Below are 27199 nucleotides of genomic sequence, written 5' to 3'. Positions count from 1 at the left end.
TTATCTGAAGATGAAGTGGGGAACACGGGGCTCTTTTTGAGTTGCGGTGGGAAACTCGAGGTTCCTCTCGAGTTGTGATGGTATCTCGGGGAACCTCTGGAGATGCATAAAGGGAGCCAAGCTTGCTTTCAAGTTTTGAATCGGAACTCAGGATTACTCTCGAGTTGCTTCAGGGGAAATGGGCCTTGCGTTGATGAGGGAATCTAGTGGTGTTTCTTGAGTTGTAGCAGTAAGCTTTGTGTTCTTCTCGAGTTGAAATGGGGACCTCAGGGAACCTCTCATGTTGCCTCACGGAAGTCAGGCCTTGTTTCAAGTTGCAAGAGGCACCTCGGAATTTCTCTTGAGTCACTGCAGTACAGTGGGGTCTCATCTCGAGTTGAGGCGGGAAACTCAGGGTTCCTTTCCAGTTGTGGCAGGGACCTCAGGGTTCCTACCGAATTTCAACGGGGGGTTAGGCGTCCTCTTGAGTTGAGGCATGGAACTCTGCTTTCCTCTCGAGTTGTGAAAGGGGTGTCAGGCCTCCTGTGGAGTTTCGGGGCAGGGGGAGTTGGACTTTTTTGAGAGGTGCAACAGGTGAGTCAGACCTCCGTTTGTGTGTGAGGGGATACTCTGGGTTCCATTGAGTCGGTGCAGGGGAATCAGGCCTTATCGCAAGTTGAGTGGGTACACAGTGTCCTTTCAACTTGCGGCAGGAAACTCGGGGTTCTTCTCAATTTTTCAATAGGTGAGAGGGGCTTCCTCTTCATATGCAAGAGGAAAGTTGGGATTCCTCTTGAATTGAAGCAGGGGAATTGGCCTTCATCTTGAGATGAGGTGGGGAACACAGGGCTCTTCTCGAGTTTTGGCGGGAAACTCGGCTTTCTCTTGAGTTGCAATGGGTATCTTGGGGAAGCTCTTGAGTTCCATAAAGGGAATCAAGCCTCCTTTTGAGTTTTGAGAGGGAACTCTGGATTTCTCTCAAGGCACTGCAGGGGAAAACGACCTCATCTCGTGTTGAGGGGGGAATATCATGGTTTTTCTGGAGTTACGGCAGGAAGCTTGTGGTTCCTCTCGAGTTGTGATGGGGACCTCAGGGAACCTCTCGTGTTGCCTCAGGGAAGTCAAGTCTCCTTTTGAGTTACCAGGGGGAGCGTGGGATTGCTCTCGAGTCACTGCAGGGGACTCAGGCCTCATCTCGTATTGTGGGGGGAATCTCGTGGTGTTTCTCAAGTTGTGGCGGGAATATTGGGGTTCATCCTGAGTTGCAGCTAGCACTCAGGGAACCTCTCATGGTGCCTCAGGAAAGTCAGGCCTCCTTTCCAGTTGTGATGGGCACCTCAGGATTTCTGTCCAGGTGCTGCAGGGAAATACGGCCTCATGTCGAGTTGACGCGGGAAACTCAGGGTTCCTCTCCAGTTGTGACTGGCATCGTGGGGTTCCTATCAAATTTCAACAGGGGAGTCAGGCCTTGTCTTGCCAGCCTTCCCTGTCCATCACCAACTCCCAGAACTTACACTCCTGTCCATTAAGTCAGTGATGCCATCCACCCATTGCATCCTCTGTTGTCCCAATCTCCTGCCTTCAATCTTTCCCAGCATCAGGGTCTTTTCTAATGAGTCAGTTCTTCACAGCAGGTAGCCAAAATATTGGAGTTTCAGCTTCAGCATCAGTCCTTCCAACGAATGTTCAGGACTGATTTCCTTTAGGATGGACTGGTGGGATTTCCTTGCAGTCCAAGGGACTCTCAAGAGTCTTCTCCAACACCACAGTTCAAAAGCATCAATTCTTCAGTGTTCAAGTTTTTTTATAGTCCAACTCTCATATCCATACATGACTACAGGAAAAACCATAATTTGACAAGATGGATCTTAGTTGGCAAAATAATGTCTTTGCTTTTTAGAATGCTGTCTAGGTTGGTCACAGCTTTCCTTCCAAGGAGCAAGCATCTTTTAATTTCAAAGCTTCTAAATCGTAGTTTTAGAAAATTACGATTATTTCCTTTTCCCAAGTGCATTTACTTTGATAAAATCTTTGTGTCCCTCTTGGGAGGGTGGGACAAATATTACAAATAAAAATTCTGGCTATTGTTGAAAGTCCTTCTTTAGAGGACCAAAACTACCCTTCATTGAAAGGTTTCTGGGTCTGTAAAGTGGCTCAATTCCAGGAAGTAATGAGGAGCCAAGACTATCTATTTTAATAATTTTAGCTCGATTTTGGTTGACTTAAGTTGATTTAGATCAGTAGGTGCCCAATATGCTACTGGAGATCAGTGGAGATATAACTCCAGAAAGAATGAAGAGATGGAGCCAAAGCATCTTGTTGTTGTTGTTATCAACACTCAGTTATGGAAGTGACTGGTGATGGCAGTAAGGTCAGAAGCTGTAAAGAGCAATATTGCATAGGAACCTGAAATGTTAGTTCCTTGAATCAAGGCAAATTGGAAGTGGTTAAACAGCAGATGGCAAGAGTGAATGTCAACATTTTAGAAATCACTGAACTAAAATGGGCTGGAATGGGTGAACTTAACTGAGATGACCATTATATCTACTATCATGGGCAAGATTCCCTTAGAAGAAATTGAGTAGCCATCATAGTCAACAAAAGAGTCAAAAATGCAGTACTTGGATGCAATTTCAAAAAAGACAGAATGATCTATGTTCATTTCAGTATCATGGTAATCCAAGTCTATGCCCTGACCAGTAATGCTGAAGAAGCTGAAGTCGAATGGTTCTATGAAGACCTACACGACCTGTTAGAACTAACACCCCAAAAAGATGTTCTTTTCATTATAGGGGACTGGAATGCAAAAGTAGGAAGTCAAGAAACACCTGGAAGTAACAGGCAAATTTGGCCTTGGAGTACATAATGTAGCAGGGTAAAGGCTAATAGAGTTCTGCCAAGAGAATGCACTGGTCATAGCAAACACCCTCTTCCAAAAACATAAAAGAACACTCTACACATGGACACCACCAGATGGTCGACACTGAAATCAGATTGATTATATTCTTTGCAGTGAAAGATGGAGAAGCTCTATACAGTCAGCAAAACAGGACTGGGAGCTGACTGTGGCTCACATCATGAACACCTTATTGCCAAATTCAGATTGAAACTGAAGAAAGTGGAGAAAACCACTAGACCATTCAATCAGTTCAGTTCAGTTCAGTTGCTCAGTCGTGTCCGACTCTTTGCAACCCCATGAATCACAGGACACCAGGCCTCCCTGTTCATCACCAACTCCCAGAGTTCACTCAACCTCATGTACATTGAGTCAGTGATGCCATCCAGCCATCCCATCCTCTGTCATCCCCTTCTCCTCCTGCCCCCAATCCCTCCCAGCATCAGGGTCTTTCCTTCCAAGGAGTAAGTGTTTTTTAATTTCATGGCTGCAATCACAGTCTGCAGTGATTTTGGAGCCCCCCAAAATAAAGTCTGTTACTGTCTCCACTGTTTCCCCATCTATTTCCCATGAAGTGATGGGACCAGATGCCATGATCTTCGTTTTCTGAATATTGAGCTTCAAGCCAACTTTTTCACTCTCCTCTTTCACTTTCATCAAGAGGCTTTTTAGTTCCTCTTCACTTTCTGCCATAAGGGTGTTGTCATCTGCATATCTGAGGTTATTGATATTTCTCCCAGAAATCTTGATTCCAGCTTGTGTTTCTTCCAGCCCAGCATTTCTCATGATGTACTCTGCATATAAGTTAAATAAGCAGGGTGACAATAGCAGTGGGGCCTTACTGATGGTGGCTGTCTTGTGCTTGTGGACAGGCTTCATGATGCTGATGATGCTGCTGGGCTGCAGGGAGGGCTGCAGCCAGTAGGAGGTGTTCTCCACGTTGGCCATGTAGATGCCCAGGCTGCCATCCTCACACAGCAGGATCATCATCATCCACTGCTGCTCGTTGCAGGCCATGTGCCTGATGGCCACTGTATCCTGGATCTAGGAGGAGGGGACGGGTCGTGTTAGTTCCCACACCTACGGACCAAGGCCTACACAGAGAGGCAGAGAAGCCAGTGGTTTCACGGTAACCTAAATCAAATCCCTTATGACTATACAGTGGAAGTAAGAAATAGATTTAAGGGACTAGATCTGATAGACAGAGTACCTGATGAACTATGGACAAAGGTTCATGACATTGTACAGGAGACAGGAATCAAGACCATCCTCAAGAAAAAGAAATGCAAAAAAAAGGAAAATGGCTGTCTGAAGAGCTCTTAAAAATAGCTGTGAAAATAAGAGAAGCCAAAAGCAAAGGAGAAAAGGAAAGATATACCCATTTGAATGCATAGTTCCAAAGAAGAGCAAGGAGATTTATGAAAGCCTTCCTCAGGGATCAGTGCAAAGAAATAGAGGAAAAGAGTAGAATGGGAAAAAATAGAAATCTCTTCAAGAAAATTAGAGATACCAAGGGAACATTTCATGCAAAAATGGGCACAATAAGGGACAGAAATGGTATGGACCTATCAGAAGCAGAAGATATTAAGAAAAGGTGGCAAGAATACATAGAAGAACTATATAAAAAAGATCTTCATCACCCAGATAATCATGATGGTCTGATCACTCACCTAGAGCCAGACATCCTGGAATGTGAAGTCAAGTGGGCCTTAGGAAGCATCACTATGAATAAAGCTAGTGGAGGTGATGGAATCCCAGTGGAGCTATTTCAAATCCTGAAAGATGATGCTGTGAAAGTGCTTCACTCAATATGCCAATATATATGGAAAACTCCTCAATGGCCACAGGACTGGAAAGGTCAGTTTTCATTCCAATCCCAAAGAAAGGCAATGCCAAAGAATGCTCAAACTACCGCACAATTGCACTCATCTCACACGTCTCATGCACTAGTAATCAAAATTCTCCACGCCAGGCTTCAATAATATGTGAACCATGAACTTCCAGATATTCAAGCTGGTTTTAGAAAAGCCAGAAGAACCCGAAATAAAAATGCCAATATCCATTGGATCACCGAGAAAGCAAGAGAGTTCCAGAAAAACATCTATTTCTGATTTATCGACTATGCCAAAGCCTTTGACTGTGTGGATCACAACAAACTGGAATATTCTGAAAGAGTGGGTATACCAGACCACCTGACCTGCCTCTTGAGAAACCTGTATGCAGGTCAGGAAGCAACAATTAGAACGGGACATGGAACAACAGACTGGTTCCAAATAGGAAAAGGAGTACATCAAGGCTGTATATTGTCACCCTGCTTATTTAACTTATATGCAGAGTACATCAAGAGAAATGCTGGGCTGGAAGAAGCATAAGCTGGAATCAAGATTGCTGGGAGAAATATCAATAACCTCAGATATGCAGATGACACCACCCTTATGGCAGAAAGTGAATAAAAACTAAAGAGCCTCTTGATGGAAGTGAAAGAGGAGAGTGAGAAAGTTGGCTTAAAGCTCAACATTCAGAAAGCTAAGATCATGGCTTCTGGTTCCATCACTTCATGGCAAATAGATGAGGAAACAATGGAAATAGTAGCAGACTTTTTTTTTTTTTTTGGCTCCAAGGTCACTGCAGATGGTGACTGCAGCCATGAAATTAAAAGAGAGTTACTCTTGGAAGAAAAGCATGACCAACTTAGACAGGATATTAAAAAGCGGAGACATTACTTTGCCAACAAAGGTCCATCTAGTCAAAGCTATGGTTTTTCCAGTAGTCATGTATGGATGTGAGAGTTGGACTATAAAGAGTGCCAAAGAATTGATGCTTTTGAACTGTGGTGTTGGAGAAGACTCTTGAGAGTCCCTTGGACTGCAAGGAGATCCAACCAGTCCATCCTAAAGGAAATCAGTTTCTGAATTTTCATGGGAAGGACTGATGCTGAAGCTGAAACTCCAGTACTTTGGCCACCTGATGCGAAGAGCTGACTCATTTGAAAAGACCCTGATGCTGGGAAAGATTGAGGGCATGAGCAGAAGGGGACGACAGAGGATGAGATGGTTGTATGGCACCACCGACTGAATGGACATGGGTTTCGGTGAATTCCGGGAATTGGTGATGGACAGGGAGGCCTGGAGTGCTGAGATTCATGGGGTCGTAAAGAGTCAGACATGACTGAGCCGCTGAACTGGAACTGAAACAAAGCAAAAATAGAATCACACACTTTGCAAACAAACTTAAAATTACTAAGAGGGAAAGGTGGAAGGGGAGAGGTAAACTGAGAGATTGGGGTTGAAATATACAAACTACTCTGTCTAAATAGATAGCTAGTAAGAATCTACTGTGTGGAGAAGGAAATGGCAACCCACTCCAATATTCTTGCCTGGAAAACCCCATGGACAGAGGAGCCTTGTAGGCTACAATACCTGGGGTCACAAAGATTTGTGTTTGACACAACTGAGCGACTTCACTAACTAAGAACCTACTGTATAGCAGGAACTGTACTCAATACTCTGCAATAATCTATATGGGAATAGAATCTTAAAAATAGTCAAAGTATGCTTATGTATCACTGATTCACTCTGCTGTATAGTAGAAGCTATGTAACATTGGAAATCAACTGTATTCTCATAAAAATTAATTTAAAAAGAGTAAGTGTAAAGCAATAATACAAAACAAAAGATAAGATTGTCCAAATAGGAGTATTTTCTTTTCAGGATATCAACATTCATATTAAAGTATATAATTTATTTAATGATAGATTGTATTAGGCAAATATTTATTTTACAAACTCTACAGTTACAGCTAAAAATTAATAAGGAAAATTGGATAAAAAAATGGTTCAGTTCAGTTGCTCAGTCATATCCAACTCTTTAAGACCCCATGGACTGAAGCATGCCAGGCCTCTCTGTCCATCACCAACTCCCAGAGTTTCCTGAAACTAATGTCCATTGAGTCAGTGATGCCGTCCAACCAGCTCATCCTCTGTGGTCCCCTTCTCCTCCCGCCTTCAATCTTTCACAGTATCAGGGTCTTTTCAAATGAGTCAGTTCTTTGTATCAGGTGGCCAAAATATTAGTTTCAACTTCAGCATCAGTCCTAGGACGGATTAGTTGGATCTCCTTGTAGTCCGAGGGACTCTCAAGAGTCTTCTCCAACACTACAGTTCAAAAACATCAATTCTTTGGTGCTCAGCTTTCTTTATAGTCCATCTCTCACACCCATACATGACGACAGGAAAAACGATAGCTTTGACTAGACGGACCTTTGTTGGCAAAGTAATGTCTCTCTTTTTTAATATGGTGTCTAAGGTAAGCTAAGTCATTTCAGTCATGTCCAACTCTGTGTGACCCCATAGACGGCAGCCCACCAGGCTCCCCTGTCCTTGGGATTCTCCAGGCAAGAACACTGGAGTGGGTTGCCATTTCCTTCTCCAATGCATGAAAGTGAAAAGTGAAAGGGAAGTCGCTCAGTCGTGTCCGACCCTCAGCAATCCCATGGACTACAGCCTTCCAGGCTCCTCCATCCATGGGATTTTCCAGGCAAGAGTACTGGAGTCGGGTGCCATTGCCTTCTCCGATATGGTGTCTAAGTGATACATAAACACTAAAAGTATATTAAAATCACAAAAATATAATAAGAAAAAAGTGAAAATATATATGTATATGAGAAAATACATGTATAAGAGAAACAAAACACAAACAGTAAGGCAGTAAATTTAAATTTAGTCATATTTATAAAACCACTATTGAAATGTATAGCAATCCAATCAATGTACAGCATGATGCTGATGTTGTTCAGTGGCTAAGTCTTTTCTGACTCTGCAACCCCATGAAATGCAGCACGTCAGGCTTCCTTGTCCTTCACTATCTCCTGGAGTTTGTTTAAACTCATGTCCATTGAGTCAGTGATGCCATCTCATCCTCCATCTTCCCCTTTTTTCAGTAAGCTGGCTGTTCACATGACGTGCCCAAGGTATTGAAGTTTCAGCTTCAGCACCAATCCTCCCAGTGAATATTCAGGGTTGATTTCCTTTAGGATTAATCAATTTGATTTCCTTCCTGTTCAAGGGATATTCAAAAGTCTTCTCCAACACCATAGTTTGAAAGCAGCAATTCTTTGGCACTCAGCCTTCTTTATGTTCTAACTCATATCCATACGTGACTACTGGGAAAAAAGCTACTATAGCTTTAACTATACGGAGCTTTGTCAGCAAAGTGATGTCTTTGCTTTTTAATACTCACTCTAGGTTTGTCATACCTTTTCTTCCAAGAAACAAACGCCTTTTGATTTCATGGCTGCTCACTGTCCACACTGATTTTTGTGCCCAAGAAAATAATATAGAGCATGGTGACTATAGTTAAATAATTTTGCATATTTGAAAGTTGCTAAGAGAAATTTTTAAAAATTCACATCACAAGAAAAAAGTGTTTAACTTTGGGTGGTGATGGATATTAACATTGAAGATATTAACATTAGACATTGTGATGATCATTTAAAATATATTTGTTGTTCAGCAGAAGTTAATATAATGCTATAAGCCAAGTATATCTCAATGTATCACTGAATTTTAAAGGTCATGCTTTATGTTGTGTAAATTATGCCTCACCACTATTGCTAATTTAAGCATCAAAGCCTAATAAAAATAATAATGACGTTGTGTTGTATAAATATGTACCATGAATACTTACTCTGTTATGTTTCATGCTAAGTCATCAGTCTAAAGGTATACATGTTGCAGCATGCTATAACACCCTTTTTTAGTGACCAAAAGTGAGGACTGCGGCAGAATCTGGCTTTATGCTCTTCAAATACATCTGTTTTATTGACATACAATGAACATCATTCCCTAACCTTCTCAGAACTATATTGGACCAGGTGATTAGTTTCTACAATGACATATGGGTAGAAGTGATGTGTTTATTACATATAGAGGCTCTGAATAGTATATTTGTTTCCTTATGTTCTGTCTGTCTTGGCATCTTAGCTTTCTGCATGCTGAAGATCCAGTAGGAAACTACAAAGAAGAAGTAGGAACAGTGGGACTCTTGGATGGAAACAACCAGAGTTTCTTCATCACTGACTGTAAACATGTGCTGTAATATGTTTGCAATATGTTTCTTTATTTTGTTACACTGATATATTTGAGGTATTTTCACGGAGTGTAGATTTTTTAAAATATAAATTTATTTATTTTAATTGGAGGCTAATTACTTTACAATATTGTATTGATTTTGCCATACATCAACATGAATCTGCCATGGATGTGCACATGTTCCCCATCCAGAACCCCCCTCCCACCTCCCTCTCCATTTGTTTTCAGGTAATGATGATATTGAATTGAATTGAGAAGCATTCAATTCACTATCCCAATGATAGATTTAAGGATTAGATCAGTTTACTCACATGGGTGATGGGTGACGGACATTCAGTTTGTTCCATCCTGTAAGTAAAACCTAGTTGAAACAAATAATCAGTGCAATTCTCATTTGTAAGTAAACATGACACTAAATGACATGGATACAACACCAATCCTAAAAAAAGGTACGTAAGTCCAATTTATGAGGAACATGCTGTAAGAAAGAGAAGCAAATTTAAAATACAAAAAAGAAACTCAATTTTAGAAACACAAATAGTGTTTCAAGTTGTCAAAGAATCTCTAAACAGAAAGAAAAAATTGTACTTATGAGCAGAAGTGGATATTGGCCTTGTAACCTCATTCCTGATAATTTTATCTACATACCTGCCTGGAAGTAGCTGAAATAGAAAAAGCATTTTGACAGAGGAAATTTTGTTTTTCTTTCCTGTCTTAAATAATTGTGTTTAAATGTTTATTTAAAAAAGAAAATGTATTAATTGGAGGATAATTGCTTTACAATGTTGTGTTGGTTCTGCTGTACAACAAAGTAAACCAGTCATAGGTGTACATATATTTCTCTGTCTTTAACCTCCCTTCCACACTCTACCCCACCCCCCGCCCCCAGGTTGTCACAGAGCATCAGGTTGAGCTCCCTGTTTTATATGTTTAGAAACTTCCCACTAGCCATCTGCTTTACATGTGGTGGTGTGTATGTCTCAATGTTAATCTTTCAATTTGTCTCATCCTCTCCTTCGCTCACTGAGTCCACAAGTCTGTTCCCTATGTCTGCATCTATATTCCTGCCTTGCAAATAGGTTTATCAGTATCATTTTTCTCAAGCACACACACGCATGCGTGTGTGTGTTAATAGAGGATATCTGTCTTTTTCTTTCTGACTTACTTCACTCTGCATAACAGGCTCTAGGCTGTTTTTAAGGTGCCTTTCATTTTGAATCTGCTAGATACCTACGCTGATGACCAACTAGATATCCTAACATGAATAAAACTACCCAGATTTTTGTCAGCAGATACAACATGCTTTAATTTCCACAAAAGTTAATCTAGGAACAGTGTTCCACTTCTGAGAAGGGATCTAATCCTCCCCACAGTGTATTGGAAAGAACAACCAAACCACGTTTGTGTATTAGTAAGTAACACACTTTTCTAAAGATGTGAAAATTGAGATATGGGAATAAAATTAAGGAAGGCAAACTTACAGAAATTACTAATGGTCTGAAATGCAATAAGTTGAAAGTTTTATTTTTTTTTCCAGAAAGTATAATTGATATTAGATAATTAAGTGTCATTTTTCCACTATTGGTACTAGATAATTAAGTGTCATTTTTCCATCACCACAGAGGGGAACCTTTGTGCCAAGAAGGAGCTTCAGAGGAAAAATCATCTACAGAAAAAGTAGTCTTAAAACATAAACCCAGATGATCACTGAACAGAAGCAATCTTCTAGAAATTAAACTGATACTCAAGAGAAAATGTCCCCCAGGGTGAGCATGATTACTTCCTACATAGGAGCAGCTGATCTTTGAAGAATACTCCAGAATGACAGTGACTTTCTGATTCAAAAGAATTGTAAAAATTTACAGGGTCAAAACATCTATATTCTTATAAATAACTTCATGTAAATCCATGAAGGTAAGATGTTAGATGGTTTTATTTAAAAGTAGTTCTGAATTTGAGGTTTAAGATAAAAAGGATAAAACAGAAAAATATGAAATTCTGAGATCTTTGTCTGAAAATTAGTTAACAACTTAAACTAACCAATATATTTCTTAACTTTTTTAATGATAAAATAAAATTAGAAATAAATGAAATAGAAATAATAATAGTTACAATAAAACTTTCTCTTAAGGTAATTTTGAAAACTAATTCTAGTGCAAATAGAGAAATATGAGAGAACATTTGTTGACTCAATATTTCTTTTTATCAAAGTATTAATGCAAAAACAATAGTTTGTGGAGATGGAAGATGGGAACAAACATAGTAGATTTAATGAAATATGAAAACACAGTTAGAACACTAATAAAGTGTTATGAAAATTGTTGCACAGTGTTGACTGCCTGATATCTGATTACATGAACTTGAAGTAAAGCAAGATAACAGGCCTCTGTGTGTGTGTGTGTTAGTCCCACTCATTTGCTTTTGCCATTTGCATTCCTAAAATAAATAATCATGGGGTTTAAATAAAGTTACACTTATTAGATAAAATTACAAAGGGATTACATAGGAAGTATTTTATTTGGTTGTAAGAGAAATAGATGACAATGGATCAGAGAATCACATAAGTTAAGAACAGACTATATTAAAGTATCATGAAAGTGAAAATCACTCAGTCATGTCTGACTCTTTGTGACCGTGTGAACAGTCCATAGAATTCTCCAGGCCAGAATACTAGAGTGGGTAGCCTTTCCCTTCTCCAGGGGATCTTTCCAACCCAGGGATCGAACCCAGATCTCCCGCCTTGCAGGCAGATTCTTTACCAGCTGAGTCACAAGGGAAGCCTGAGAATACTGGAGTGGGTAGCCTATCCCTTCTCCAGTGAATCTTCCTGACCTTGGAATCAAACCAGGGTCTCCTGCATTGCAGGTAGATTCTTTACCAACTGAGCTATCAGGGAACCCAAAATATCATGAAGAATGGGTCATATTTATGGACTGAGTTAAAGGTTAATTGGTATTTGTAATGCAGTGTATCATGGGTATTAATAGGGAATGTTATTGGACCCCAAGATGTAACTAATGCTTTCCATGTATAGCATAACTGATGGGTGAGGTACACAGTAGAGAACAATATTATTACATGTATCTGTTCCCCCAGTAACAAGAAATGAGTTTAAGAAAGTCAGTTCTCATTGGAGTAGAAATGGGAGGGCTTAAAATGTTTTGAATAAGAATTAGGCAAAAGTTTTAAGTGAAAAGCTTTGAATTGAAAGGAAATGGAATAAGTCAATAGGTACAGAAAAAGAAATTGATGAACCCAAAGAAAAACAATAGCAAGCCTGTATCATATATAATTTCACTTTTAAAAGGGGTGAAATAATTTAATACTATTCTTGTACAATAAGCACTAAATAAAAATGCATACATCGTATTGTTCCTGGTATCATTACTGCTGCTGCTCAGTTACTTCTGTCATGTCTGTCTCTTTGTGATCCCATGGACCATAGCCTGCCGGGCTCCTTGTCCATGGAATTCTCTAGGTGAGAATATTGGAGTGGGTTGCCATCCCCTCCTCCAAGGGATCTTCCTTACCCATGGATCAAACCTACATCTCCTGTATTTCCTGCATTTCAGGCAAACTCTTTTACTGCTGAGATACAGAGAAGCCCTCTGGTATCAGCACATACAAGTGTAAAAAATGAGGATTTTATTTCTCTAATTGATTTTAACTGCACATCAGTTCATTGCTGAAGTTTCAAATCTCATTTCTTAGAAACTGAGCAAGGCAAAGGCAGAAATAATTGAAGGGATTATGTAAATAGGTTCATGCATCTAATCCAGTTAACATAAGGGAAATGTTGCTCAAAAGCATTAATGAATTAACCATCTTGAATTTACCATATCTACAGATGAAGTACAAATTAAGAACAGAAAAATCAAATATCACCACGATGATGGAATTTATCCTCTTGGGGTTTTCTGATATTCCCAATTTCCAATGGATTCTTTTGGGGATATTTTTAGTCCTCTATTTGACCATCCTGATGTGCAACAGTGTCATTGTATTGATAACAAGAATTGACCCTATTCTCCAGACCCCCGTGTACTTTTTCCTCAACCACTTTTCCATTTTAGAAATCTGTTATGTAACTGTCACTATCCCAAGAATTCTCACGGACCTCCTGAACCAGAAAGGGCATGTTTCTTTCATTGCCTGTGCTACACAAATGTGTTTGGTCCTTCTGTTTGGAGGTTTAGAGTGTCTCCTCCTGGCCGTGATGGCCTATGACTGCTACGTGGCCGTTTGTAAACCTCTTCCGTATGGTCTGATCATGAGCCCCCAGGTCTGCGTCCAGCTGGTCACTGCCTCCTGGGTCAGTGGAGTTCCTGTTGTAATTGGGCAAACATGGCAGATTTTCTCTCTGCCCTTTTGTGGGTCTACCACAATTAATCATTTTTTCTGAGACCTCCCCCCCATATTCAAGCTTGCCTATGAGGATGCATTTGTGAATGAGATAGCAGTCTATGCAGTTGCAGTGGTGTTCATTATGGTTCCATTTCTGCTGACTATGATAAAATAATCTCCAACATTCGCCAGAGCGAGGGCTTTAGCCTAAAGCCTTCTCTACTTGCTTGTCTCACCTCACAGTGGTGGTCTTATTCTATGGCACAGCCTCTACCACTTATTTACAACCCAAACCAAATCAATCTGAAGAAACTGGGAAGCTGATCTCTCTTTTCTACACAGTTTTGATCCCAACGTTCAATCCCATTATATATACTCTGAGAAACAAAGATATCACCATAGCACTGAGAAAACTACTAAATAAATTATCAACCTGACTCAAAGGCTTGAAATTACAGAAGCAATTTGTTTCTATGTTTCTCACGTAAATACATCAGAAAATATCATCTAATTTGTTTCTATGTTCCTATAAAATGATAGTTAATATCATCACTGCCATCTCACATTATGTGAAAGGACCTTAGTTTCAAAGAGCTAAGGGTTTCTGGGTTATCAAAGCACACATTACCTCCATGGCAATGATCTATTCTGAAGACCTATCTTCCCTCTCACTAGGAAAGAGTGAGTTAAGAGATTTCCTGATCAATAAAATGATAGTTAAATGCTATATAACTAATGATCATGGTCATGCTCTGTAAGAAATTTGCTTGAAACTTCCCATTCCTTCAGGCATATTCACTGTCCTTTTCCATACTTATGATTGGATTTAGATGATGAGAAAACAACAACCACATCCAAGTTGGTGGGAGTAGGGGAATCTGAGTGCTTTCTTGCAGTTTTTCCTTCTTTCTCTGTTTTGCAACTGTCCATAACCCTTTCAGAGTATAAACCCTGAAAGGATCCTTTGTTACCTCAATGCTGACTGTTCTCTAGTGACGTCATTTCCTCTGGCTTATAGCTTTCATGTTTTGCTTTTGTAGTGTCTCCTTAGTATTAGGACTATTAGGAATTTAAACTATAAACTGCATTGGGTTGAATGTTGATCCCTCTAAATATATATCAGGTTATAACCTGCAAACCTGAACTTGTTAGGAAAATAATAGCCTTTGCAGATGTAATTCACTTAAGGACTTTGAAATAAGATTATCTCAATTTAAGGGAAGGGCACTATGTCCTATGATCAGTGTTTTAGTTCTTATAAGGGAGGAAGAGAGATTAAGTTAAAAATAGAGACACAGTGACACAGAAGAACACCACGTGAAGATGGAGGAAGCAACCAGGAATGACACAGCCATGAAGCAAAGCAGGTCAGGGACAACCAAAAGCTGAAAGAGGCCAGGAGTTACTATCCCTTTGGAGTCTGTAGAGGAAAACCCTACCAGCACTGTGATTTGGGCTTTTAAAGATGTGAGAAAGTCAACTTTTGTTCTTTAAACCACTCAATTTGTGATAATTTGTTACAATAGATCTAGGAATGTAATACACTGTGTAAGCAGTCATTTTATTAAGGTGTTTTTATTCTAATCATCTGGAATAAATTCTGTATCTTTTGAGAACAGTGATTTAAAAAAATATGTAGATTTTTTTTTTTTTTTACTTTAAAAACTATATCAATGAAGCCTTATAAAAAATATTTGCTCCAGAATGATGGTTAGTTGTGTTTGTTCAAGGATGTTTATTAAAAGCTTTTTTTTTTACTGCAAAAGACAACACTAGCAAAGCAAAGGTAAGCTGTTCTCATTTGGAACATACTACTCACGGGCGCCCGTTTACCATGTGATGCTGCACAGTCTCTCAAGACAATGTTTTAGAGCCAAGCCAGTGAGGAAATCCCAAGCTTTTCAGACATGTAAGTACATAAATACATGTATAAAACATAACTCTATTTTTGCAAAAGAAAGGGATATAGCTTCCATGTATTCATACAACATCTCACATGTGCATCTTTCTACTTGGTGTGTATATATGTCAGCAATATCTGGATATGTATTAGAAGAGAGAATGGGCTTCTTTACAGTGACAGGAGTTCAGATAATATCTGACTTATTTATTTATTTATACTTTTTTGTGGTATGGATTTATTATAAAGATAATAATAGGCCCATCACAAAAATAATAAATTTTATTCAGAAAAAAACTAAATATGGAAGAAAATTACTGCATTTCTCCTTTTCTTATTGCCTCCCAACATTTTACAGAATATTTAGTAGCTAACAGAAATTTCAATATCAGCCAAATGATATTTGATGTTTGAAAGAAACAGCACATTTTTTATGAACTAAACAGAGCCAGAATATATAATGTTTGGTCATGTCTTTAAAAAAGGACTAAATTGGCTTTAATAATAGTTACAAACAGAGATAAATTTAAGATTATGAAGTGGATATTTATGTACATAGGTACTTTTACATATTTATAATATATATTTTATATAATATAACATATATATTTCAATATTCATTGGAAGGACTGATACTGAAGCTGAAGCTCTAATAATTTGGCCACCTGATGCAAACAGCCAACCCATTTGAAAAGACTCTGATGCTGGGAAAGATTGAGGGCAGAAGGAGAAGAGGGCGTCAGAGGGTGAGATGGTTGAATGACATCATGGATGCAATGGACATGAACTTGGGCAAACTCCAGAAGATGGTGAGGGACAGGGTGGCCTCCAGTGCTGCAGTCCATTGGGATGCAAAGAGTTGGACATGGCTGGAGGACTGAACAACAACAAATATACATTTATATATAGCTATACTATATAAAATAGTTACTATATAAAATAAAAATAAAAATTACTTATTTCACTCTTTTCACAGAGAGAACATCAAACACACACACACACACACAACCAAGAAGCACATCTCACTTCAGTGATAACACTGGTTCTTTTTGATTTTTCTGTATTCACAATGTCTGAGTGTTTCTCTTTGTAATATTTTCCTTTTTTATGTGATTATCCTGGTGAGAAGCAACAACAATACTCTTATAATCAGAGTTGACAAGGCTCTCAAATTCCCACGTATTTTTTCATCAGTAACTTTTCCTTCCTGGAAATCTGTTATGTATCTGTCACTCTTTCTAGAATATGCATAAACCTTTGGTCAGAATATGCACTACAAAGATATATTTTATTTGTATTCTTGGAGACACAGAATACTTGGTCTTGACAGTTATGGCCCATGACTGCTATGTGGCCAACTGTAACTTTCGCAACTTTCCCTACTTCTAAACCAGGAGCTCTGTATTCAGCTGATGATGCTTGGCTCTTGGATCAGGGGTGTTACAGCCAGGATAAGGCAAACATGCCAAATTTCCCCTCTGTCATTTTTGGATCTAACTACAAGCTGGGCTGTGGCAATGTTTTTCTGAATGAGATGTCAGTCTCTATAGCTGTACTATTAGTGAATCATTTGTCATGACCCCTTTTCAGTTGACACTTGGCTCCTACAGTAAAATCTCTTCTCCATCCTGTGTTGCCATCAGCAACGGGATGAGCCAAAGTTTTCTCCACCTGCTCACCTCACATCATGCGTGTGCACTAAGTTGTTTCAGTAGCGTCCAACTCTCTGCAACCCTGTGGACCGTAGCCCAATTGGCTCCTCTGTCCACAGGGTTCTCCAGCAAGAACACTGGAATGGGCTGCTGTGCCCTTCTCCAGGGGATCTTCCCTACACAGGGATCGAACCTGCTTCCCTTAAGTCTCCTGCATTGACAGGTAGGTTCTTTACCATTAGTGCCACCTGGGAAGCCCCATAGTTGAGCCTTTATTTTGTGGACCCAGAACCATTACATATTTATGATGTGATTCCAAACATTTTTACAGGAAAGATTTTTTCCCTCTCCTTTCTATACCGTGTTACCCTGATGTTTAATCCCATGATATATACTCTGAGGAATAAGGATGTCATGACAGCCTTGAGAAAATGACTGCCTTAACGTTGAACATCTTATCCACTGCTTTGAGCTAGTGATCTTTTTCCCCGCTAAGTTCTGCTCTTGTCTTAATCAGATATTATTTGAAATTTTGCTTCCTGTGTTAATAAAAATTGATTATCCTCATGAACTTGCCATTTTATGCTTGACTTTCTGATATCAGGATTATCTCCCTAGTGTTTGCATTTATAAAAAATTAATTTTTTTGCTGATCTCATATTTAATGGACTAGTCTCTGTCAGCAAAAATTCACTGCTTATTTGATTTGTTGTTGTTGTTCAGTTGGTAAGTCATGTCTGACTCTTTGTGTCTTCATGGACCATAGCATGCCAGGCTCCTCAGTCCTCCACTGTCTCTCGAAATTTGCTCAGATTCATGTCCATTGAGTCAGTGACACTATTAATATCCAACCATCTCATCCTCTGCTGTCTCCTCCTTTTTGCCTTCATCTTTACTAGCATCAGGGTCTTTTACATTGAGTTGGCTCTCTGCATCAGGTGGCCAAAGTACTAAAACAATATAGTATATTTTATCTATCAACTGGCCTCCTAATATTTTTACCCAAAATTCATAATGTATATTCTATTTTGTCTCCCTCTGTATTGTTATAACTTACTTAAAAACAAAAGATTTCAGCTAGCAAAGATTACTGCATATGGAAAGCTTTAGAGAATACTTGTTGAATGACTATAGAACAAGTCATAGAATGACTTGAATAAGCAAAAGTTCATACTACAGAAAATGTAGAAAAAAATGGCCTTTTAATAGAGTATATTAATTTAATTATATATAATGTTGCAAAAAAAGAGAGCTTGACCCTCACTTCACAAAATTTATTTTAAAATGTAATCTCAGATAACTTGTAAACTTAAGTAAAATGCATAACGAGTCTTTTATAAGATAATGTTTATTAACTTCATAACGTTGGTGTGAAAAAAGTGTTTTTGATAAAATTATTAGTCATAATGTAAATATTAATCTGTTACACTTCCTGGATATTCAGAGTGAAAAATTTCAACATAAAATGTTTAAATACACTATAGTTAAAGGAGTGCTCTAAATCAAAAGCATCAAAAATTCAGGAGAAAAATTGACAACAGACTTAAAGGTGCATTTCATAAGACAGAATAATCTAAATGCCCAGAAAAAAGAAAATAACTCACTAGCAACCAGTAAATGCAAATTAAAAGCAGATTTAAACCAAATGAAATCTATGACACATTCATTACAAGGATGAAATAAACAAAAAGACTCACCCTATCACATACATAAAGGATGTGGAGTAATGAAAGCTCTCGCCTGATGCTGGTGAGTGAATTGTACAGCATATTAGCACACAGCCTGCCTTCATCAAGAAAAGCTTACCCTTAGCCATGTACCAGAAGAAGTGTGTGCACATGGGTGTCAAGGGACACATCTGAGAATGCTCATTTCACACCATTGATAATATCAAATCTTTATCAAACTAGAATTGACTGTAACTGTGATAATTTCACACAGAGGAAAACCAAGGAGTTATAGAAATGAATAAAATGCAATTACATACAGCATGGATTAAGCATATTTTTCAGCAAACCAAATCATAATCATATTGTACATATCCTTTTTGTTAAGGTAAAAAGCAGTATTTAGAACACCATTTATCATATGTATATACATAATTCCTTCTATTTCTTTTTTTTTATACTTTTTTTTAAATTTTATTTTATTTTTAAACTTTACATAATTGTATTAGTTTTGCCAAATATCAAAATGAATCCGCCACAGGTATACATGTGTTCCCCATCCTGAACCCTCCTCCCTCCTCCCTCCCAATACCATCCCTCTGGGTCGTCCCAGTGCACCAGCCCCAAGCATCCAGTATCGTGTATCAAACCTGGACTGGCAACTCATTTCTTACATGATATTTTACATGTTTCAATGTCATTCTCCCAAATCTTCCCACCCTCTCTGTCTCCCACAGAGTCCATAAGACTGTTCTATGCATCAGTGTCTCTTTTGCTGTCTCATACACCGGGTTATTGTTACCATCTTTCTAAATTCCATATATATGCGTTAGTATACTGTATTTATGTTTTTCCTTCTGGCTTACTTCACTCTGTATAATAGGCTCCAGTTTCATCCATTTCATTAGAATTGATTCAAATGTATTCTTTTTAATGGCTGAGTAATACTCCATTGTGTATATGTACCACAGCTTTCTTATCCATTCATCTGCTGATGGACATCTAGGTTGCTTCCATGTCCTGGCTATTATAAACAGTGCTTCGATGAACATTGGGGTACACGTGTCTCTTTCCCTTCTGGTTTCCTCAGTGTGTATGTCCAGCAGTGGGATTGCTGAATCATAAGGCAGTTCTATTTCCAGTTTTTTAAGGAATCTCCACACTGTTCTCCATAGTGGCTGTACTAGTTTGCATTCCCACTAAAAGTGTAAGAGGGTTCCCTTTTCTCGACACCCTCTCCAGCATTTATTATTTGTAGACTTTTGGATTGCAGCCATTCTGACTGGTGTGAAATGGTACCTCATAGTGGTTTTGATTTGCATTTCTCTGATAATGAGTGATGTTGAGCATCTTTTCATGTGTTTGTTAGCCATCTGTATGTCTTCTTTGGAGAAATGTCTATTTAGTTCTTTGGCCCATTTTTTGATTGGGTCGTTTATTTTTCTGGAGTTGAGTTATAGGAGTTGCTTGTATATTTTTGAGATTAGTTGTTTGTCAGTTGCTTCATTTGCTATTATTTTCCCCCATTCTGAAGGCTGTCTTTTCACCTTGCTAATAGTTTCCTTTGATGAGCAGAAGCTTTTAAGGTTAATTAGGTCCCATTTGTTTATTTTTGCTTTTATTTCCAATATTCTGGGAGGTGGGTCATAGAGGATCCTGCTGTGATGTATGTCAGAGAGTGTTTTGCCTATGTTCTCCTCTAGGAGTTTTATAGTTTCTGGTCTTACGTTTAGATCTTTAATCCATTTTGAGTTTATTTTTGTGTACGGTGTTAGAAACTGGTCTAGTTTCATTCTTTTACAAGTGGTTGACCAGATTTCCCAGCACCACTTGTTAAAGAGATTGTCTTTAATCCATTGTATATTCTTGCCTCCTTTGTCAAAGATAAGGTGTCCATATGTGCGTGGATTTATCTCTGGGCTTTCTATTTTATTCCATTGATCTATATTTCTGTCTTTGTGCCAGTACCATACTGTCTTGATAACTGTGGCTTTGTAGTAGAGCCTGAAGTCAGGTAGGTTGATTCCTCCAGTTCCATTCTTCTTTCTCAAGATCGCTTTGGCTATTCGAGGTTTTTTGTATTTCCATACAAATTGTGAAATTATTTTTTCTAGCTCTGTGAAGAATACTGTTGGTAGCTTGATAGGGATTGCATTGAATCTATAAATTGCTTTGGGTAGTATACTCATTTTCACTATATTGATTCTTCCAATCCATGAACATGGTATATTTCTCCATCTATTAGTGTCCTCTTTGATTTCTTTCACCAGTGTTTTATAGTTTTCTATATATAGGTCTTTAGTTTCTTTAGGTAGATATATCCCAAAGTATTTTATTCTTTCCGTTGGAATGGTGAATGGAATTGTTTCCTTAAATTCTCTTTCTGTTTTCTCATTATTAGTGTATAGGAATGCAAGGGATTTCTGTGAGTTGATTTTATATCCTGCAACTTTACTATAGTCATTGATTAGTTCTAGTAATTTTCTGGTGGAGTCTTTAGGGTTTTCTATGTAGAGGATCATGTCATCTGCAAATAGTGAGAGTTTTACTTCTTCTTTTCCAATTTGGATTCCTTTTATTTCTTTTTCTGCTCTGATTGCTGTGGCCAAAACTTCCAAAACTATGTTGAATAGTAATGGTGAAGGTGGGCACCCTTGCCTTGTTCCTGACTTTAGAGGAAATGCTTTCAATTTTTCACCATTGAGGATAATGTTTGCTGTGGGTTTGTCATATATAGCTTTTATTATGTTGAGGTATGTTCCTTCTATTCCTGCTTTCTGGAGAGTTTTCATCATAAATGGGTGTTGAATTTTGTCAAAGGCTTTCTCTGCATCTATTGAGATAATCATATGGTTTTTGTTTTTCAATTTGTTAATGTGGTGTATTACATTGATTGATTTGCGGATATTGAAGAATCCTTGCATCCCTGGGATAAAGCCCACTTGGTCATGGTGTATGATCTTTTTAATGTGTTGTTGGATTCTGATTGCTAGAATTTTGTTTAGGATTTTTGCATCTATATTCATCAGTGATATTGGCCTGTAGTTTTCTTTTTTTGTGGGATCTTTGTCAGGTTTTGGCATTAGGGTGATGGTGGCCTCATAGAATGAGTTTGGAAGTTTACCTTCCTCTGCAATTTTCTGGAAAAGTTTGAGCAGGATAGGTGTTAGCTCTTCTCTAAATTTTTGGTAGAATTCAGCTGTGAAGCCGTCTGGACCTGGGCTTTTGTTTGCTGGAAGATTTTTGATTACAGTTTCAATTTCTGTGCTTGTGATGGGTCTGTTAAGGTTTTCTCTTTCTTCCTGGTCGAGTTTTGGAAAGTTGTACTTTTCTAAGAATTTGTCCATTTCTTCCTCGTTGTCCATTTTATTGGCATATAATTGTTGATAATAGTCTCTTATGATCCTTTGTATTTCTGTGTTGTCTGTTGTGATCTCTCCATTTTCGTTTCTAATTTTATTGATTTGATTTTTCTCCCTTTGTTTCTTGATGAGTCTGGCTAATGGTTTATCAATTTTATTTATCCTTTCAAAGAACCAGCTTTTGGCTTTGTTGATTTTTGCTATGGTCTCTTTTGTTTCTTTTGCATTTATTTCTGCTCTAATTTTTAAGATTTCTTTCCTTCTACTAACCCTGGGGTTCTTCATTTCTTCCTTTTCTAGTTGCTTTAGGTGTAGAGTTAGGTTATTTATTTGACTTTTTTCTTGTTTCTTGAGGTGTACCTGTATTGCTATGAACTTTCCCCTTAGGACTGCTTTTACTGTGTCCCACAGGTTTTGGGTTGTTGTGTTTTCATTTTCATTCGTTTCTATGCAAATTTTGATTTCTTTTTTGATTTCTTCTGTGATTTGTTGGTTATTCAGCAGAATGTTGTTCATCCTCCATATGTTGGAATTTTTAATAGTTTTTCTCCTGTAATTGAGATCTAATCTTACTGCATTGTGGTCAGAAAAGATGCTTGGAATGATTTCTATTTTTTTGAATTTACCAAGGCTAGCTTTATGGCCCAGGATGTGATCTATCCTGGAGAAGGTTCCATGTGCGCTTGAGAAAAAGGTGAAATTCGTTGTTTTGGGATGGAATGTCCTATAGATATCAATTAGGTCTAACTGGTCTATTGTATCGTTTAAAGTTTGTGTTTCCTTGTTAATTTTCTGTTTAGTTGATCTATCCATAGGTGTGAGTGGGGTATTAAAGTCTCCCACTATTATTGTGTTATTGTTAATTTCTCCTTTCATACTTGTTAGCATTTGTCTTACATACTGCGGTGCTCCCGTGTTGGGTGCATATATATATTTATAATTGTTATATCTTCTTCTTGGATTGATCCTTTGATCATTATGTAGTGACCTTCTTTGTCTCTTTTCACAGCCTTTGTTTTAAAGTCTATTTTATCTGATATTAGTATTGCTATCCTTCTTTCTTTTGGTCCCTATTTGCATGGAAAATCTTTTTCCAGCCCTTCACTTTCAGTCTGTATGTGTCCCCTGTTTTGAGGTGGGTCTCCTGTAGACAACATATGTAGGGGTCTTGTTTTTGTATCCATTCAGCCAGTCTTTGTCTTTTTGTTTGGGGCATTCAACCCATTTACGTTTAAGGTAATTACTGATAAGTATGATCCCGTTGCCATTTACTTTATTGTTTGGGGTTGAATTTATACACCATTTTTGTGTTTCCTGTCTAGAGAATATCCTTTAGTATTTGTTGGAGAGCTGGTTTGGTGGTGCAGAATTCTCTCAGCTTTTGCTTGTCTGAGAAGCTTTTGATTTCTCCTTCATACTTGAATGAAATCCTTGCTGGGTACAATAATCTGGGCTGTAGGTTATTTTCTTTCATCATTTTAAGTATGTCTTGCCATTCCCTCCTGGCTTGAAGAGTTTCTATTGAAAGATCAGCTGTTATCCTTATGGGAATTCCCTTGTGTGTTATTTGTTGTTTTTCCCTTGCTGCTTTTAATATTTGTTCTTTGTGTTTGGTCTTTGTTAATTTGATTAATATGTGTCTTGGGGTGTTTCGCCTTGAGTTTATCCTGTTTGGGATTCTCTGGGTTTCTTGGACTTGGGTGATTATTTCCTTCCCCAGTTTAGGGAAGTTTTCAACTATTATCTCCTCAAGTATTTTCTCATGGTCTTTCTTTTTGTCTTCTTCTTCTGGAACCCCTATGATTCGAATGTTGTAGTGTTTAATATTGTCCTGGGGGTCTCTGAGATTGTCCTCATTTCTTTTAATTCGTTTTTCTTTTATTCTCTCTGATTCATTTATTTCTACCATTCTATCTTCTAATTCACTAATCCTGTCTTCTGCCTCTGTTATTCTACTATTTGTTGCCTCCAGAGTGTTTTTAATTTCATTTATTGCATTATTCAATATATTGACTCTTTTTTTATTTCTTCTAGGTCCTTGTTAAACCTTTCTTGCATCTTCTCAATCCTTGTCTCCAAGCTATTTATCTGTGATTCCATTTTAATTTCAGGATTTTGGATCAATTTCACTATCATTATTCGGAATTCTTTATCAGGTAGATCACCTATCTCTTCCTCTTTTGTTTGGCTTGGTGGGCATTTATCCTGTTCATTTATCTGCTGGTTATTCCTCTGTCTCTTCATCTTGTTTAAATTGCTGAGTTTGGGGTGTCCTTTCTGTATTCTGGCAGTTTGTGGAGTTCTCTTTATTGTTGCTTTTCCTCGCTGTGTGTGGGTTTGTGCAGGTGGCTTGTCAAGGTTTCCTGGTTAGGGAAGCTTGTGTCGGTGTTCTGATGGGTGGAGCTGTATTTCTTCTCTTTGTTCAGTCGCGCTGTGGGGAGGGAGGGAGGGATGCTGCAAACAAATAACACTGGCGTGCGCTCTCAGTGCCTCAGCCACACTGGGTCTGCCCCCGCTCACGGCACGTGTAGCCTCCCTGCCCACACTGCTCGGGCTCTAGGTTGTTCTGCCGGGAACAATCTGAGGCTGGGCCTGGGTTGCGTGTACCTCCCAGGTCCAAGCCGCTCAGGTTCAGGCACTCGGATAGTCCTCAGAGGCGCAGACTCAGTTGGGCCTGAGTTTTGTGCTCTTCCCAGGTCCGAGCAGCTCAAGTGATGAGGTGTTTGGTGATCGCCAATGCTGCGACTTATTGCCTCCCCGCCACTCAGTTATCTGGGTGTAAAACCGGCGCACCTTCTCAGGCAGATATTAACCGTCCAGACCCCCAAAAAGTTTTAGTTAGCAAAGAAGCCTGCTTACAGTTTTATAGATAATGTCTCTCTGGGGCTGCGATTGCCCCCTTCCGGCTCTGGCTGCCTGTCACCGGAGGGGGAAGGTCTGCAGCCGGCTATCTCTGTTTAATTCTTTGTTCCGTGCATGGGCCTGGCGGTCTTAGGTTAGGGCTGGCTTTTCGCGTGGTAGATATCCCACAGTCTGGTTTGCTAGCCCAAATTATTTCGCTCAGATAGTGGTCAGGGTATTCAGGCCAGATTCTTACTCTAAGCGATGCAGCCCGCGCTGTGCCTCCCTGCCCAGCCCCCGCTTGCTAATGGCGCGTGCAGGCGTCTGCGCTGCTTCTCCGCTGGGGGAGTTACCGTAGGACTCGCAATCTTCGAGTTTTAATTGTTTATTTATTTTTTCTTCCTGTTGTGTTGCCCTCTGTGCTTCTAAAGCTTGGCACAGATTCGGCAGTGAGAAGGTTTCCTGGTGTTTGGAAACTTCTCTCTTTTTAAGACTCCCTTCCCGGGAGGGAACTCTGTCCCTCCCTCTTTTGTCTCTTTTTTTGTCTTTTATATTTTTTCCTACCTCCTTTCTAAGAGTTGGATTGCTTTTCTGGGTGCCTGATGTCCTCTGCCGGCATTCAGAAGTTGTTTTGTGGAATTTACTCAATGTTTAAATGCTCTTTTGATGAATTTGTGGGAGAGAAAGTGTTCTCCCTGTCCTACTCCTCTGCCATCTTGGCTCCTCCTCCCTTAATCATTTTTCTTATGATGTACATGCCAACAGGCCAAGGCAGAAAAAAAGTTTATTTCATTATATAACCATAAACTTTTAACATTTGAATTCACTCAAAAATGATTTATAAATACTACAAAAAGCAGTCATTTTTTAAAATTTTGGTTTACATATGGTTTACAACTATTTTACTAAACATTGATGTATGCAAAAATCAATAATCATCAATAAACTGTTATCCTACCATAGATATATTAACCTAAAGCATATTTATCAAAAGATTTGAATTATCAATTGCACCACAAGAACTGAACAATCTGTAGCATAGGATATCATTTATTTTTTCAGAAATAAAATAATGAATTTAAAAATATGCATAGTGTCAAAGCAGTTTTGTGAAACTAATCTTGTGAATGTATTTTTTACTTCTTTATTCCTCAAGCTGTATATCAAAGGGTTCAACATAGGAATCATTACTGTGTGAAACACAGAAGTCACTTTAACTGTGAGCCAAGGAGTTTTGGGGTTAGGAATGCAAAAAAGAAAAAGGATGGGTCCATGGAAGATGCTGATGGCTGTCAGGTGGGAAGCACAGGTGGAGAAGGTTTTCCAGAGCCCACTTGCAGAAGACATCCCCATAACAGTGATAAAAATGAATATATAGGACATCAGAATAATCACCAGGCTGCTTGCCTCATTGAATATGGCAATAATAGAACATAACATCTGAGTGATATAGGGATCTGAGCAGGAGACAGAAACAATTACAGAGTGGTCACAGATAAAATTATTTATGGTGCTAGACTTGCAATAGGATAATGCAAGAAGAAAATATGTGAGTGTCACGGAGCACACTACACCCCATGAGTAAGAGCCAGCCACCAACAGAGCACAACACTTCGGAGACATCACAGTGGTATAGAGCAAGGGGTTGCAGACTGCCACAAAGCGGTCATAGGCCATTGCTGCTAACATGAATGTTTCTGCTACACCAAACAGGCAAGCAAAACAAAATTGTGCAATGCAACCAGAGAAAGAGATGGTTCTGTACTCCACAATCAAATTCTCCAACAGTTTGGGTGTAACTACAGTAGAAAAACAGAAATCGACAAAGGACAAGTGACTAAGGAAAAAGTACATGATCGTGTGGAGTTTTGAATTGACCTTGATGATTATGATCATGCCTAAATTCCCCATCACAGTGATTGTGTAGATAGACAAGAAAACAAGGAAAAGTGGGACCTGGAGTTCTGGATATTCTGAAAAACCCAGGAGAATAAGTGTGAGTATGATGCTCTGGTTTCCTTCTGATAGCAGCATGATTCCTGTTGAACAAAGGACCAAACATTATTCCTGAAAAATACAAATTAATAGAAAAGAGAAACAGAGAAGGCAGAAGCTTCCTATGTCTCTGTGGAGTTGGTATATATTCTCCAGGTATGGTCCTCAAGCCACCAGCAGCTTGAGGGACACCCAAGAATGTGTTGGGGATACAAATTCTCAAGCCCTGTCTACAACGTCCTGAATCAAAAACTCTGGAATGGAGCCCACAATGTGATTGATCCAGCCCTCCAGGTGATTTCTGAAGCATGATAAATTATGAGAACCACTAAAATACAGACTGTTCATCCTATCATTTAAAATTTAGCCCTTGGTTAGTATTTTTAATATACAACTAAAATATAAATTTGAAACACAAGAGAAATTGTAAATCACAAAATTTTGAGATGCCAAAAAGAAGCAGAGTACTGCGTTA

General features: G+C 38.7%; 1 protein-coding gene and 1 pseudogene across 1 annotated transcript; one reads left to right on the top strand and one right to left on the bottom strand.

Moving 5' to 3' along the window:
- The first annotated feature begins 12810 nt into the window (after positions 1-12810).
- Positions 12811-13744, top strand: LOC102276227 (olfactory receptor 10AG1-like; annotated as a pseudogene).
- Positions 13745-19819: 6075 nt separating this feature from the next.
- LOC102284865 (olfactory receptor 5D13-like) lies at positions 19820-26763 on the bottom strand (the record flags this gene model as incomplete). Its single annotated transcript, XM_070377098.1, has 2 exons — positions 25844-26763; positions 19820-19835 (listed from the first exon to the last, which is right to left on the bottom strand). Coding segments are annotated over exons 1-2 (936 nt in total), but the record flags the coding sequence as incomplete, so codon positions are not given.
- Positions 26764-27199: the final 436 nt, after the last annotated feature.

This window comes from Bos mutus, chromosome 9, assembly GCF_027580195.1.
Source record: "Bos mutus isolate GX-2022 chromosome 9, NWIPB_WYAK_1.1, whole genome shotgun sequence".
Classification (NCBI taxonomy): Eukaryota; Metazoa; Chordata; class Mammalia; order Artiodactyla; family Bovidae; genus Bos; species Bos mutus.
The sequence above is the reverse complement of the archived record's forward strand: the minus strand, read 5'-3'. Positions and strand labels throughout refer to the sequence as shown.